The 17,425-nt window shown below is 36.4% G+C and overlaps 1 protein-coding gene and 1 pseudogene across 1 annotated transcript; one reads left to right on the top strand and one right to left on the bottom strand.

Annotated features, from left to right (window-relative positions):
• The first annotated feature begins 2,005 nt into the window (after positions 1–2,005).
• LOC117905520 lies at positions 2,006–3,498 on the top strand (annotated as a pseudogene).
• A 5,684-nt stretch (positions 3,499–9,182) lies between these two features.
• On the bottom strand, positions 9,183–10,370 carry LOC117905519 (uncharacterized mitochondrial protein AtMg00810-like). The gene has a single exon (XM_034818429.1). The coding sequence runs from the start codon at positions 10,368–10,370 to the stop codon at positions 9,183–9,185; it is 1,188 nt and encodes a 395-aa protein (XP_034674320.1).
• Between the last annotated feature and the right edge of the window lie 7,055 nt (positions 10,371–17,425).

The following is a 17,425-nucleotide window of genomic DNA, read 5'->3' as shown; positions in this document are numbered from 1 at the left end:
TTATTGCTATTTTATTTCTATTATTATTATTATTATTATTAATATTTTATTTAATCTATTAACTTTGAAATTTTGTAGGAAATGTATGGACGGTGTGCATGGTCACATTAAGATTGATATTCGGAATGTGGGATGGATACCATATTGAGATTGGAAGATAGGTGTAGAAGTTTTGGGAGAGTTTAAGGAAAGGTGGCTCTAGGATATAAGGAAATAATTGAAGATAGACATGGCTTGGGGAAAGAGATCAAAGTTTGAGGTTTGTTTTTTTTAGAAAGGAAGACAAGTGAAAGTCCACAATTGCAAACAGAGAGCAATTTTTGGGGATATTCATGCATAAAAAGGGATTTTTGGTTTTGGAAGGTTTAAGAATCTCTTTGGAAATTTTAAGATTGTTTTTGGATAAGGAGGCTCTCTTTAGGAAGATATCATAGAGAGTTTGGAAGGGAGGTTGGATTGGATATTCTAAAAAATGAGATGTATGTGCCTGCAATAGAGGGTTTGGGAGGAGAGCACTGGCTGAAAATCGAAGATAAGAGGGTTGACTGATCTTTTTAGGTAGGAAAGGAGGATGTCCAGAAGGAGAGTTGTTACAAGAAGGGTACGGAACCTAGTTGGAAGCAGGAGGAGGACCTCACTGGGATTCTTGAGGGGATATTCGTCAGTCTCCATCTTCCTAAGATAAGTTCTTCATTTTACATCCATGTTCCTTTCTACTTTTATTGCATTTGCAATTATTAATATTTGTTTGGATGATTGGAGTGGTCGTTAAAGACCACATGATGCTGTTGATTTTGGGTTCTTCATGGATTGCTTGCAGTTTCTGGACCTATAACCAGCGCAGAACTCGCCTCTGAAGAATCTAAGAAGGGAAAATCCATGAAGTTTAGTTTGCCTTAGGGTTTGTAAGGATCAATCTGATTCGCTCCTTCATTGATCAAGAATGGGTGGTTTCTATATTAACAGGCATGCCACCAAAAAAACACTTCGGAGGGTTGACTTTTCCATTCTAGCAAACATGTCTGAAAGTGGTTTTGCCAATGTTAGATTGATTTCTTCTCCAAGAATTACACTACTCCACTACTCATCCCCCTCACTTCATGCACTCCATAAGACATTTGAAACCCACACACATATTTAAGACTCAGTGCAACAAATGTGAGGTAGCAGTCGTCTGATCCAAGGAGCCTGTAGGAAATAAGGAGAATTACAGGCGTCGATCTCTTCTCGTTCATTTTCTATGGTTCTCTTTCGTCCTTTGCTTATTCAGAAGAGAGGCGTAGATGGAGTTACAAATTAAGGTCTCCCAGGCTGTTCACGCCCTCAATCATGACTCTCAGTCTTGCAACCACGTAGCTGCTAATTAGTGGCTCGTCCAGTTCCAGCATACTAACCTTGGGATGTCGTCACCTCCATCCTCACTTCCGACATCATCGTCATCATCAATCATTTCTTTCCGATTTCGAAGTCGAGTTCTTCGCCACTCAGATTCTTAAGCGGAAGATCCAAAATGAAGGATATTACTTGCAGTTAGGAGCTAAAGATGCTTTGCTAAATGCTCTTCTGTTGGTTGCTAAAAGATTCAGTTCAGGCCCTTCGTAGCTTTTGATGCAAATTTGTCTTTGTGTGGTCTTCCTTTATATAGGGATTTTGGAAAAGTGGGGTTTTCTTTCAGTAGAGGGCATGGTTGGCAGCACCAAAACTGGAAGAGGAGGTGCAACCACACACCACTTAGTTTGCCACCATTGTTGGCCACCACCTTTGGCTACCCGCCACTCTTGTGCACCCACATGCCTCTACTGCCACTCTATTCTCATCTAAAGGTGAGGCGATGAATCGCTAACTACCCGCCTGAAAATCATTCACTCAGTGGACCAATCATTTTCATCCATCACTCCGGATCCGACCTTTTCTGGGTGTTCGTGGACTCTCGCCTATGGTATTGGCGTCTGAAATTTAGTTGTTGGAATATAGTGTTAATTCTAGGGATTTCTCGAATTTTTTGCTTGGCTCATCAAATTCATTGGAAGTTTCCTTTTGAGATTTTTCCTCTTAGACAGAGGGAAAAAAATGGAATCCTTCTGGGATCTATCAGATGGGAATGTGAAATCTGGTGGAGAAAATTGGCTATCAGCAGTTGTGCCTTTGGTGAAACTGCTCTCACTCACTGTCATAGGCCAAATTCTCACCCAACCAAAACTCTAAGTTATGTCAAAAGCTACTTTCAGGCTTCTCAGCAAGCTTGTTTTTGTCCTATTCCTGCCATGCTTAATCTTCATCCAATTGGGACAATCCATTACTGGCAAGAATTTTGTCCTCTGGTGGTTCATACCCGTAAACGTCATTATCAGTACTGTTGTCGGTTGCATTTTGAGGTACTTGGTGGCAATAATATGCCAGCCACCACACGTATTCTTTCGGTTTACCATCATCATGACTGCATTTAGGAACACGGGTAATCTCTCGCTTGCCATTGTTGGGTCAGTATGCCACAGTGCGAAGAACCCATTTGGTCTTGATTGTCATACCTCTGGTGTGTTTTATGTTTCTTTTGCTCAGTGGGTTGTTGTAATTCTTGTTTACACACTTGTATTCCACATGATGGAACCACTCCTTGAGTATTATGAAATTGTTGAGGAAGGGAATAAGGTTAAGGAGGTGGTCACTGCTAACGATTTAAGTAGGCTGCTGCTTGTTGAAGCTGAATGGCCAGGAATGGAAGATAAAGAAACCAAGCATTGTAAGATACCCTTTATTGCAAGGGTCTTTACCAGAATCTCTAGCATTTCACCAAGTACTTTTCCTGATGTTGGTTCAATGGAGGAGGAAGGTCCAAACAGTCTCGAGTCCATTACGTGTTTGGTGGAGCCGAAGGTGGTTAGGAGAATTAGGATTGTTGCTGAACAAACACCAATTCAGCACATACTTCAACCCCCTATAGTTGCTTCTCTGTTAGCCATTATTATTGGGATGTTTCCTCAGCTCAAATCTTTTCTTTTTTACTATGATGCTCCACTTTCATTTATCACAGACAGCTTATCAATGTTGGCCGGGGCAACAATTCCATTCGTGTTGCTTATCCTTGGAGGAATGCTTGCTGAGGGTCCATGTGAATCTAAACTTGGAATTCAGACTGTAATTGGAATTAGTGTTGCAAGGCTTTTGGTATTTCCTTTGATTGGAATTAGAATCATTCTTTTAGATGATAGATGAATTTTTTTGGTTCCCGAGGATCAAATGTACGGGTTTATGCTTTTGTTGCAATATACAACACCAAGTGCCATCCTGTTGGGAGCAATTGCAAGTTTAAGAGGCTATGCAGTTAGTGAAGCTTCAACACTCCTCTTTTGGCAGCAGGTTGCACTTTCAGAAGGTGAGGAATGTGAGTTCAGGGGTCAGCAAATGTGTTCTGAAACTGCTGGTTCATTGGATGAATACGGGAAGAAAACAGTCGGGTGGGTTTTAAAAGCTTGGGTTTCTTTCAGTTTAATTTTCTAAAATTCTAATTTTAAATTTAATTTTTTGAAAATCCGACATTCCAAATTTTTTTAAAAAAAAATTCCACTTTCAAATGAATTTTAGGAACTCCAATTTCTTTCCAATCTAATTTCCGATAAATTCCTTTTCCGAATAATTCATCAAAATTCTTATTTCCAAATATAATTTCCAATTTAAAAATTTTCAATATTCACATTAATTTATTTAATCATTATTATTTTATTTATTTATTTTAAAATTCCATTTTAAACAATTCTTTAAAACTTCCGACTTTCGAACTTAATTTATAATTTCAAAAGTTCTAATATTCACATTAATTTATTTAATCATTATTATTTTTTGTTATTATTATTATTCTATTTATTATTTATTTTAAAATTCCATCTTTAAACAATTTTTCAATTTTTCGGCTTTCGAATTTGATTTTCAATTTCAAAATTTTCAATATTCACGTTCATTTATTTAATCATTATTATTTTTTGTTATTATTATTATTATTATTCTATTTATTATTTATTTTAAAATTCCATCTTTAAACAATTTTTCAATTTTCCAACTTTTTGAATTTAATTTCCAATTTAAAAATTTTCAATATTCACGTTCATTTATTTAATTGTTATTATTTTTCGTTATTATTATTATTCTATTTATTTATTTATTTATTTTAAAATTCCATTTTTAAATAATTTTTCAAAATTCCAATTTCTGAACGTAATTTCTAATTTCCAATATTCCAATTGTCACATTTACTTATTTAATCATTATTATTCTCGTTATTATTATTTTATTCACTTATTTATTTATTTTTAAAATTTCATCCTTAAATAATTCTTTAAAATTCGAATTACTAAATCTAATTCCCATTTGCAAAATTCCAATTTTCATACCAATTTATTTAATCATTTTCACTTCATTGATTCATTTATTTATTCATTTTAAAATTCAGTTCTCAAGTAACCCTTCAAAATGCCGTTTTTTAAATTTAATTTCGACTTCCAAAATTCCAGTTTTCATATCTATTTATTTAATTATTATCACTCTATTCATTTATTTATTTGTTTATTTTTAAAATTCAATTCTTTAAAAAACTCTTCAAAATTCCAATTTCTAAATTTAAATTCCAATTTCTGAAATTCCAATTTTCACACCAATTCATTTAATCATTAGTATTTTATTTATTTATTTATTTATTTGTTTGTTTATTTTTAAAATTCAATCTTTAAATAATTCTTCAAAATTACAATTTTCAAATTCAATTCCCAATTTCAAAAAAAATTCCAATTTTCACATTTATTTATTCAATCATTATTAATTTCGTTATTATTTTATTTATTTATTTATTTACTTTTGAAAATTCCATCTTCAAATAATTTCCAAAATTCCAATTTATATAATTTAATTTTCATAATTTCTAATTCTTAAATAATTTTCAATCCTAATTTCTTTCAAAAATTTAATTTCTAGAGTCCCAATTTTTATAATTTAATTTTTATAATTTAACTTTCATAGTTTCTACTTCCCAAATAATTTTCAAAATTATGTTTTCTTTCGAATTTAATCCCTAAAATCCCAATTCTTAAATTCAAATTTCCGAAATTCTAATTCCCAAATAATTTGCTAATTTCTTTCAAATTTAATTTCCAAGATTTTGATTCTTAAATTTAATTCCCAAGACTCCAATTTTCAAACAAACTTTAAAAAAATCCAATCTTCACCCGAATAGTTTTAATTCTATTCCGGTTTTCAAATAATCTTTTGTTTCTCTTAATTTTACATAAGCATGAATGCCATTTTTCATAATTCCAGAATAATGGAATTCATGAGACTAATTCATGCAAGATAGATCGGGCTTTGGTGGGAGCCCCATATACGTGATTTTATGATTGATTGATTGATTGAATAATCGATTTAATCACCATGCATGAATGATTTATTTTATTCTATGATACGCACATGATTATTCTGTGTTTATTCACTAACCCTTGCTTCTAGTGAAATAAATCGGGTCATCACTCAGGTACGTCCTACACCTCTCATATTCATTCAGTATTTTGTTATGATTTTCATTCGGTATTCATTGATTTACTCATCATTCGCCATGATTGCTTCATTTTATTAGTAGAGACTCGTTTTTTAGGGGCTTAGAAGGATGTTATGGTCTTTACCATACCTTCCCGATAAGTAACCTGACCTCCGAACCCAATCCGGTTTTTCACAGACCACCTTTTCCAAATAAGGAGTCACACTTAGGGTTTTCTTTCTTATTTGGTTTACCCTTTAAAAATAAAACAAAAGTAAGTGGCAACTCCAAGTCAATTTTTTTAATCACTTAAATCATTTTTCAAATAAAAATCGAGTTCATCATCGAGTGGAAGCACATGAGCTGAAATGCAGGGTCCATAGGCTATCAATAATGTCAATAGAAAACTTTATTTTTGAAATTTTTTTGTATGTAGGGATTTATTAAATCTCATTTTAATCTACATGAATTAGTTCATAAAGAATCCATTAGTTGGAACTATGAGTTTTAATTCACGTACATTTAAAACCAAAATTCATTTTTAAAACATTTCAAAGTTGCATACCGAATAAAAATAGGTAGCATTATTCTTTTTAGAAATTAAATTTTTCACCAAATAAAAGCGAGTCTCACCGATCGAGTGGGGGTGCATGTGAAAAATACGGGTCCACACCCATATATAATACAAGATTAACGGAAAGTAAACCGACCAAAATTAGAGAATTGGAGTTAAGGGGATACAAGTGTGTCCCACATGAACATACAACAAGCAATCATACAAGATAAGAGTTGTCATGCAACAATCAATCATGCAATACAAGTATAAATCATCCATCACTATATTCAAATTAAACAAAGACATGATAATCTAACAAGACATACAACTAGATCAACCATCATGCTAAGGTATAATAGGCATGTGATAAGAATACAATCAATCATGTTAAGAAAAACATAATAGACAAGAGAAGCAATCATAAATAAACAACATCATCTAACATGCATCTATCATATATATTTACAGCATAAAAAAATCTTCAATGTGTCATTAATTACACAATCATACAAAGGCACAAAGAAGGGGTATCCATAAATCGACCAATTAAACATCACATTTACTTTAACTTAAGTTCAAGCTTTGACCCTCTAAGATCCCCTGTGGAGTCACCACTTTGTGATCCTATATTTTCATATGTGTTCTCACTCAATGACAAGACTCACTTTTTGTTTGTGAAAAATCAAAAAGGAGATTTTACAAAATAAATCTAAAACAAATATCTAGAAGTTAAATTTCATCATGAAAGTTTTTAGAGAATATCTTTTATATGTCTATTTTATCATCCAAGTGATCAAATTAATCAACTAGCTCTCATTTAATAATGATATTAGTAGGTTTAGAACAAGGCATTTTGTTAAAGTATTCAACAATTGATTTTTTTTACTTAACTTGGAGATGTCCTAAAATAAAATAAATACACACACACACACACACACATATATATATATATATATATATATGTACAACTAGCCTCACATGTCTATTTTGAATGAAAAATAATCACAAAGCAATATTACAATCATGATATATTTAAAAATAAGTAAACTTCTTTCAACTCTAGGAGAGCATAGGTGCAGTAGGTTCAAGAAGAAAAATTATTTCTTAATATTTTATGTGTCAAAAATTAAATTTAGGAGGTTTAGATTAAGAAAAAAAATATCCAATGAATTTAAAGAAATCGTTTAGTAATTTAATTTTGCAAAATAAGACTAAGTGTCAAAAACAAAATGAAAGTTGAACCTTCTAAAAGATTGATTCATATCTTCTAATTAGAAAATTAGTTTTGAATAAAATAAAATTCTTAAATTAAGTTCAAAGAGTTTAGAATATCATGGAATAATTATAAAAATTTTAAGGAGTCTCTAAATGGTCAAATTATAATTTACAAGTTCAAATATGCAATGGGTTGTCAATAGTGTCAATAGAAAACTTTATTTTTGAAACTTTTTGTATGTAGGGATTTATTAAGTCCCATTTTAATGTACATGAATTAGTTCATAAAGAATCCACTAGTTGGAAATATAAATTTTAATTCACATGTATTTAAAACCAAAATTCATTTTTAAAACCTTTCAAAGTTGCATACAGAACCAAAATGGGCAACATTATTCTTTTTAGAATTTGAAATTTCATACTTAAAAAAGACTAAGATAGGTTTTAAATATAAAAACAATTCATTATAAAAGAGATTAAGATTAATTTTGTTATGAATGAGGTATAAAAACATTTTTCAAAAGGAAAAACAATTCATATATATTTTTAAAATTGGATTACCAAAAAAATTGTAAGTGTATATGTGTGAATTATTTAAGAAAATTAAGATAAATCAAATTTCCATGAATCAAAATCCAGAGAGTTTATTCAAAGTCAATTGTCATGTGATTATCCAAGGGCTTATTTAGATGAAAAGAAAATTTGAAGAAAAAAAGAAAAGAAAAAAATAACTCAATCTCAATCATAATTCATCAAGTAATCCACATTTAATCATTTAGTTTCCTAAATATCAAATTCTAACAACACTCATGCATGGCCCAAATTGTCCATACCCAACCTAAACTAACATGTATTAAAAAAAAAAATCATGAAGTGAGAAGAAATGAATAAATTAAAAATATTGGCAATAAAGATTAGAATTAAGGAATCAAATATTTTACTTAGAACTATAATGACAACACTAAACATATAGAAAAAAAGTATAGTACATATTAACAAGGCATCAACCAATTCTGCATTATTCCATCATTGCATTTATCCTTCTTTATTTTTAATTCACATAGTAACCGTGCTATGGATGTATAAGTTTGATAAAAACACATCACAAACAGCCATGAGTTTCAAAATCGACAAACCAATTTCATCCATTGGCCTTTAACCTTATCAATGAATAACTTAAAAATCATTAATAAACCAATTCAAATGGTAAAGATTCATTGATACTAACCTTTATGTCCAACTATTGTGGTAAAGAATAAATGAAGAAAAACACCAAGTTTGGCAGCATAATATGGAAGACTCTTCTTTTTCTTCTATTCATCCATGAAATAATGCATGCTCGAGATTCAGGTCAATGCAGAATCCGAGTTCATCTATGGAGATTCGATGCACATAGAAACTGGGATAACCTTCGAGATATAAGTATAGAGAGTGAAGACGATGATGAGATTCTCGTCTCTTCTTTCAGAACTGTGCACGATCGCAAAGATGATGGAGATCAATCAATCATGGTGGTTCCTACCATTGAGATGTTTAGATATCTCTTCATGTGTGTGATCCAGTTCACAAGTGACATCGATGATCAACAAAATGCGTCAGTCCGTAACGATGTAGAGGCAATTCAGATAATGGAGAAGAGGTTTCCAGGCTGATTGTGTATTCGTACAGGGATCGGGGTGCCAATGCCGCTATGAAGGAGATCTTCATGAAGATCTAGAATGGTGAACCTTGGCTCTAACGAGAAGCTTTCTGTGTTAGAAATACTGAAAGATTGTATTGTATTTCCTGAGTGAAAGAATATACATCAATGCCTTTATATAGGAGGCATATGTGTGCGGTACAAGTAACCTAACTGAGCTTAAAGCCCATAACATAATATACCCATAATATACATTAACAGCCCCCCTCAAACTCAAGGTGGATATGAGACCAACTTGAGGTTGTCATTAAATCACGAGTGCGTCTTATAGGAAGTGACTTGGTGAAGATATCTGCAAGCTGATCTTTGGAGGAGACGAAGAAAAGCTTAAGAGCACCATGGACAAGATGATAACGGATAAAATGATAATCAATCTCGATGTGTTTAGTCCGTTCATGAAAGACATCATTGTGAGCAATATGAATGGCACTCTGGTTGTCACAATAAAGGGGAGTAGCAGAGGAGGTGGACACACCCAAATCCTTAAGAAGCCATCTTAGCCAAAGGAGCTCAGATGTGGTATCAGCAAGGGCATGATATTCTGCTTTAGTACTGGAGCGGGCCACAAAAGTTTGTTTCTTACTTCTCCAAGAAATCAAAGAAGAACCAAGAAGGAAGCAGTAACCTGTAGTGGACCTGCGATCAGTAGGATCTCCTGCCCAATCAGCATCAGAGAATGCACGGAGTACAAGAGGAGATTGAGCTGAGTAGAAAAGGCCATGAAAAATGGTACCCTTCAGGTATCGAAGAATGCGCAGAACAACAACATAGTGAGTTGATCGTGGAGCAGACAAATACTGGCTCACCTGATGAACAGCATAGGAGATGTCTGGACGAGTAACTGTGAGATAAACTAAGCTGCCAACCAATCGTCTGTAAAGAGAAGGATTGGACAATGGTTTCCCCCCGGAGGGTGTCAGATGCGCATTAAGTTCGACTGGAGTGTCAACATTCTTACTGTCAGTGAGTCCGACTTGAGACAGCAGATCAGAAGCATACTTGGCTTGAGTAATATAAAGACCATCTGTGGAATGGGTAATTTCAATACCCAGGAAATAGCTGCGATGTCCAAGATCTTTCATCTCAAACTGCTGACTGAGAAAATCCTTGAGTTCTTGAATGCCACTAAGGTCATTACCAGTTATGATCATATCATCCACATATAGAAGAAGCAAAATAGTGCCTTTATCAGTACGAAGAAGAAATAAGGCAGAATCATACGGACTGGCAGTGTAACCCAAGCGAAAAATAGTGGAGCTGAACTTGGCAAACCAAGCTCGTGGGGCTTGTTTAAGACCATAAAGTGCACGTCGAAGATGACAAACCTTGTTTGATTCAACAGAAAGACCAGGAGGAGGTTGCATATAGACTGCTTCACTCATATCCCCATTAAGGAAGGCATTTTTAACATCCATCTGAAAAAGGTCCCATTGACGAGCAGCAGCAACAGCTAAGAGAGCACGAACAGATGAGATACGAGCAACTAGAGCAAAAGTCTCTTCATAATCAATCCCATATTCCCGTGTAAAGCCTTTGGCAACAAGACGAGCCTTGTAGCGCTCAACGGATCCATCAGAGCGAGTCTTGATCTTATAGATCCACTTACAACCAACCACAGACTGTCCAGGAGGGAGAGGAACCAGGTCCCAAGTATGGTTTTTGGTTAATGCATCAAGTTCCTCTTTCATAGCAATCTGCCATAAAGGGTCAGTAGAGGCCTCACGATAGGTTTGAGGCTCGTGAAGTGTAGCAAGGGCAGTGTAACAATGATAGTCAAGTAGGTGTGGAGGAATGGATCTTACCCGGGTTGAGTGGCGAGGTGGAATGTCTTGTGGAGGATCTTCAGGCAGAGTAGGAGCAGGGGACCTAGTCTCAAAGTGGGGTAGCTCGTCATCAATCTGTTCATCTGCAACTTGTTAGGAGAAGTATCAAAAATATCTAGAGAGAAGTCCAAAGGAGGATCAAAAGTATTTGTAGAAGGAACAAGAGACTCATCGGGAAAGATTTCTAAAACAGAGGAGTTAGTCAAGGAAGAACGAAAGTGAGAGAGTTCAACAAACAATCGATGTTCCCAAAAGACAACATTACGAGAAACACGAAGACGATGAGAGACAGGATCATAACACCTATACCCCTTTTGAGTTTCACCATAACCAAGGAAACAACAGAGTCTAGAGCGAGGCTCAAGTTTGTTGTGCTCATGAGACTGAAGAAGAACAAAACAAGCAGATCCAAATGAGCGAAGGTGATGATAGACAGGGGGTGACCCAAAGAGACGCTCATACGGAGTCTAATTATGGATGACAGCACTTGGAATACGGTTAATTGCATGAACAACATGAAGAGCCGCTTCACCCCAAAATGGGGCAGGTTGTTTTGGCAGAAAGAAGTAGAGCACGAACAGTGTCAAGAATATGACGAAGTTTTCTTTCGGCTCGACCATTTTGCTGAGAGGTACCTGGACAAGTTAGATGATGTACAGTGCCATAGGAATGTAACAGAGCTTGAAACGCATGTTGAGTATATTCAAGAGCATTATCAGATCGAAAGGTTTTGATACGTTTGGAGAATTGTGTTTCAACCATTTTTGCAAAATTGCTATATATTGATAAAATTTCGGAACGAGATTTCATAGGGAAAATCCAACTATAACGAGAATAATCATTAATAAAAACAACAAAGTATCGAGATCCACCAATACTAGCAACAGGAGAAGGTCCCCAAACATCATAATGAATTAACTCAAAAATACTATTAGAAATGGATTCACTATTATTAAAAGGCAAAGCTGGCTATTTTCCTAATTGACAAGAAGTACAATAAAATATGTCTTTAGACACAAAACCCAACAGACCCTTAGACACTAACTGTTGTACCCGAGAAGATGATGCATGACCAAGACGAGAATGCCAAAGTGCAAGAGAAGGTAAGGAAGAAACTGCAGCAGCTGCAGTAGCAATAGAAACAGGAGTAACAGGTGGAAGATGAAGATTGCTCACGGGAAACATACGCCTAACTCTAAGACCTGTCCCAAGCTCTTGCTCCGTCCTCGGATCCTACACAATACACCCAGAATAGTAAAAAATAAGGCGATAACCTAGTTCAGTTAATTATCCCACATAGCACAAATTATAGGATAGGTCAGGAACATGGAAGACTCCAGGAACAGAAAGATTAGAGGTTGAAACAAAACCTAGACTATTCCCATGCATGGTGGAACCATCAGCTATATGAATATTTAGAGGATGTGGTGTAGGGTCAAGTTTGGATAATAGGGATGAGTGAGGTGTCATGTGATTGCAGCAGGCAGAATAAAAAAGCCAAGTTTGAGACTTACCACGTAGAACAGATAAGGCAGTGGAAAGAGATGCATTACCAGCCATACGAACAGCCTGAGCTATGATCTCCTGTAGTTCAGTGGAAGAGAGGTTGATAGTAGATCCAGAAGACTTGGACTCAACTGAAGTGGAAGCCATTGGCGGAGTAGGCTCAATATTAGCAACAACAGCAGTAGATTTGTTACGACGGTAACAAGTCTCAATGGTGTGGCCAGGACGCTTGCAATAGTTGCAAAACTTTTTGTTGGTCTGCTTGCGACGATTGCTAGAGCCATAAGAATCACCTGATTGCTGGGGTTGCTCTATGAGTGGAGTAGATGGAGTGATAGCCAAAACATTGTGCTTATTCTGGGCTTGAAGGGTTGCAAGACGAGCTTCTTCTCTAACCAACTCATTTACAGCAGTATCAAGAGAGGGAGCAAGACTGCGATTGAGTAGCTGACCACGAATGGGCTCAAAGTCCTTGTGAAGTGACATCAAGAATTCATAGAGGCGAAATTCATCTCTAATGGAAGCATATTGTTGAGCATCTTTTGAGCATGTCCAAGTTGGATCAGAAAGGTCAATTTGGTCCCAAATAAAGCGAAGCTGATCATAATAGTCATTGATGGATTGCCCTGGTTCTTGCCGGAGTTGATGTAATTCAACCACTAACTGATATTTCAGGGATCCATGAGTAGTGGAGTACCTTTTGGCCAACATATCCCATGCAGATTTTGCATCATCAAAGCTGCCCATCAGATTGGAAATATAGGGAATGGAAGTGTTCCGAATCCATGTGAGGATCATGTGGTTATGACTATCTCATTCAATCATGCGATTAAGAAAAATAGCATCTCCTTCACTTGCTCCCTTGACAGGAATAGTCATTGCACCAATACAATAATGCCAAAGCATGCGACCCTTAAGAAAACTACGCATAGCTTGAGACCAAGATAAGTAATTTTTATTTCCCTCCAATACAGTATTTGATTCATGCCTAATTGGTGTCTCAGCTGATTCGTGTCCAACTGGTGCTCCTTGATGGCGGGAGTAATCAATAAAATTTATAACCTACAACACCATGAACTAGGGTAGCAAAGAAAAAGCTACTATAGCATAGTGGCTCTAGGATCGTTCACTGGGAAGGGTACTCAAACTAAAAATGATACCAATTCAAAGTGAATTGGTGTTGTTTCATTTCAAGAATAGCTTAAGAAATAAAACACAAACTTTGGTTGAAAAAGGTTTGGACTGAGATTAACAACACAGCAAGTGATGAAAATTACGTAAGAAGAAAAGCATTCCTTGGAGATTCAGGTATACAGGGGAGGTTCCTCATGCAATAGCATAGCTCCAGTCAGTTGGTTCAATTCCTCACATTAGAGAATTAACATAAAGTCAATTCTTTAACAGGTGCTGCACAAATGCATCCCTCAATTGGATTTCAGCTTTAATTCTCTCACTGATGCAACTTGCAATGGTTTGAGCCTCTCACTAGCCTTTACCATTCAAGGTGATCTTTAACCTTGGACTTCCTTTCACAAGCTCGCAAGAGATAACTAATGGATGTCTCCTTAAAGTCCAAAAGCTTACCAAATGTTGGCAATTCTAGAAAATCCTACCTTTAAGTCACCTACCAGAGGCTCGCAAGGGGTAAACTAGTGCATCTCCATGGTTAGAGATCACTTGCCTTACCAAGTGTTGGCCCAGGTGACTCCAAGGTGTTTTAAGTTAACTAAAAACGTAGAAACCATTCATGGGACACACTTTCTATTCATTCATAGCTGAAACCACAAAGCTTCTGATTCTTGCACTTGGAACCTTTCCCGGCAACCTTAACTCCAAGGAACTAAAAGGTTTAGTTACTCATTCTCTGGGGAAAACTCCTTAGAGAGTGCATAACTTAGTAAATAAAATAAAAAACACAATCAAAGTGAGAAGGTAAAGCAAAGCTCAAGCTTCGTATTTTTCTTCCTTTGAAACTTTTACAAAAGGTTCAACACCCTCAGAACAGGCTCTTCGGGCTATATTTATACCAAAATTACATTGATGGCTATTACATGGATATTTTGCCAAATTCCTAACTTAAAAGCTAAGGAATACTATAATTGGTGGCTTACAAGGAGAATTTGGGGATTTAGGCAACAAAAATCTAATGAAAAATATCTCCAAGTGTCGGTTACAAATATCAGGAAGCACTAAGCACCATTTCGTAGGAGAAAAATGAGGTATGCGAAATTTCACAGATGAACCACAAGGGCTGCGAAATTTCTTCATAGCAACCAGCTGATTTCGCACTGCTGCAAAGTTGGCTTTCATCTTGTGGTGTTTGGCTTCCATCCCATTGTGAAGCTTCAGGGGAAATCCATGGTACTGTACAAAAAGGCTGCGAAATCATTCCGCAACAAAATGGTGATTTCGCAGCACTTTTCTGAAGCCTTCCTTTAGCTTAGAGCAGTTGTCTTCGAAAGGCTGTAACTTCCTCATTTCAGCTCCAAATCGAACACAGTTTGAAGCATTGGATTGTTGACTTCCTAAGCTTTCAAATGACATATAGCATGCATAATTTGGACTCCAGGAAGTGCTCCAAAAGTGGCTGAAATGACTGTCATCAAGAATGCCTCAAGATTGGATTCTCTTTGCTTCCCCTCCTTGCATTTCCACTTTGCTTATGGAAAAAGGGCTTCAAGGCTTTGGTTCTTCATACCTTTAAGCTTCCCATTGCTTTGCCAAGGATTCCAAACAACTCTCCTCAATCTCATATTGCTTTGGTGATCAAAAAGCTATCAAAACACCAGAACTTAAGGCAATTTGATTAGAATTGATTGAAAGGGGCCTTGCCTTAACATGTTAATTGGGTTAAAAGGCAATAACTACTACTCAAAAGTGTTTAAAAGGATTAATTACAAGCTATCAAATAACACTTTTTGAGTAGTAATCAGTATTAATGGGGCGAGAAAGAAAAATATCATTTTTATCCATTTAGAGACACAATATGCAAAAACAAACTGCAAAAGTGAAATCTACGCGAAAAACTGGGTAAGGAGGACCTGGTCAACCTTGGAAAAGTCAACGGTCAACGATGGTCAAAGTCAACGGTCAATAGTCAACAGTCAACGGTTGGTCAATGGTCAAAGTCAACTAGGGATAGCGTGGCACTGACATGTCAGCAGTGGTGACGTAGCTAGGGCTGACGTGGCAGAGATGATGACATCAGCAGAACAAGCCTAGCGAGTGGAGGCGCGTGTGGCGCGTGATCAGCGTCGCTGAATCTTTGGGCGGCGCGTGAGGGTGCGTGCGGGCTTCGATGGCGACGAGGTTTCCACGAATGTGTAGATCGGCGCTGGACGATCTCAGTGGTACTGTCAAAATTGAAATCGGAGCAATATTCGCAGCGGTGATGCGAAAAACGGTGGTCTTGTGCTGTGTGAAACTCCTTAAGGACGGTGGCTGCAGGTCCGGAACCCAAGGACGACGCCTGGATGACGTCGGAGGTTCAACGGTAAAAGGCTGCAATGGCAGTTGTGATGGCGGAAGCGTTAAAAAAAAAAAAGGAAGTCACACTAATGAAGACAGACTGTTAAGAAAGGGTCAAAGCAGTGGCTTTGATACCATGTTAGAAATACTTAAAGATTGTATTGTATTTCCAGAGTGAAAGAATATACATCAGTGCCTTTATATAGGAGGCATATGTGTGCGGTACAAGTAACCTAACTGGGTCTAAAGCCCATAACATAATATACCCATAATATACATTAACATTCTGAATTCTTTGAATCGGTTTATGTGATGATTTTCTATAGAAAGAAGATCTTTGAACTCTCCTCCAAGAAAACGCCCAAAAAAAGATACTCTCTATGTCAGTTCTCCTTCCCTCTCTCAACCTCCGAAGTCTCTAAAATGGCCACCGTTATTCTTTCTGGTGTGATGTCCATCCTCCCGCAACAGAAAAAGATTCTTCTCCTGAAGACTTCCCTTCAAAAAATCGCTTCACCGAATGCATGGCAGTTGGAAAACGTGACTGACGAGCTCCCTCGTGTGGCCTGTGGTGATGCTCTCTCACATGCAGAGGTTCCAATTTTTAACCGGTTAGTTTCGAATCCAAGGCCCACTGGTGACAACGTTGGGGATTCGAACATGAACCAGGCCGAGAAATGAGAGGAGTGAAGCAAGGGAAAGAAAAGTGAGATGAGCCATTGACAGGGAGAGAGAGATTGGTCTTGGGCAGCCGAGAATGGAGCTGTTGCGGGGGATGGGGCGGCTTAACAGGGGCTGTACTAAGGTGCATCACGGGCAGCTAAAAGGTACGGCTATATGATTCGCATGGATTCCCAGTCGGGTCATTTAATCAAAAACATTTATAAAACCTATGACCTCATACTAGTGTAGCAAAGCTACTATAGTATAGTGGCTCTAGGGTCGAACTCTGGGATGGGTTTTCATTCTACCAGTGATATACTCATGATTAGAAATTAAATTTAGTGATTTCCTTTATCAAAAACTTAAAGCTTAAAAAGAAAATAAAATTTGTTTTGAAAGTATTTGAACCTAAATTAACATAAACTAATTAAAAATGGAAGAAAGAAAGTTTCTCGGAGCTAAGGATTGCTAGGATCAAGTTTAAAATGCAAAGTGGAAAATTCCGGATTTTTCTCCTCGCATTGGGGATTTAACCTATAGTTATTTCCCGAACCGGTGTAGGTTTAACAATGAAGATTTAATCCATAAAAATCAATAGAAACGGTAGTCAAGGTCCATTAATGGCTTTAGACACTATATAGGTCTTCACCTTGAACCACTTTCCAATGGCTCGTACATGATAACTAATGGACTAATATGGATCTAGCAATAAGCATCCATAAAGACCTGAAGCTTACCATGTATTGGCCATTCAAAGTGATTCTAAGGGATTTAAAGCAAAACTTTGGATTAAAAAGCCATTTATGAACTTCAACTACCTGAATTTAATGCACGAGAATTTTCCAACTTTTCATCTGGACTTTTCACCTAGCTTCCTTCACTCCAAGAAACCAAGAGTTTAGCCTCTCATCCTCTGAGAAAACATCCTCAGAGTTTGTTTGGCTTCCAAGAAAGAGAAAATAGTAACGAGAAAATAG

This window comes from Vitis riparia, chromosome 18 (assembly GCF_004353265.1).
Source record: "Vitis riparia cultivar Riparia Gloire de Montpellier isolate 1030 chromosome 18, EGFV_Vit.rip_1.0, whole genome shotgun sequence".
NCBI classification, from domain to species: Eukaryota; Viridiplantae; Streptophyta; class Magnoliopsida; order Vitales; family Vitaceae; genus Vitis; species Vitis riparia.
The sequence above is the reverse complement of the archived record's forward strand: the minus strand, read 5'-3'. Positions and strand labels throughout refer to the sequence as shown.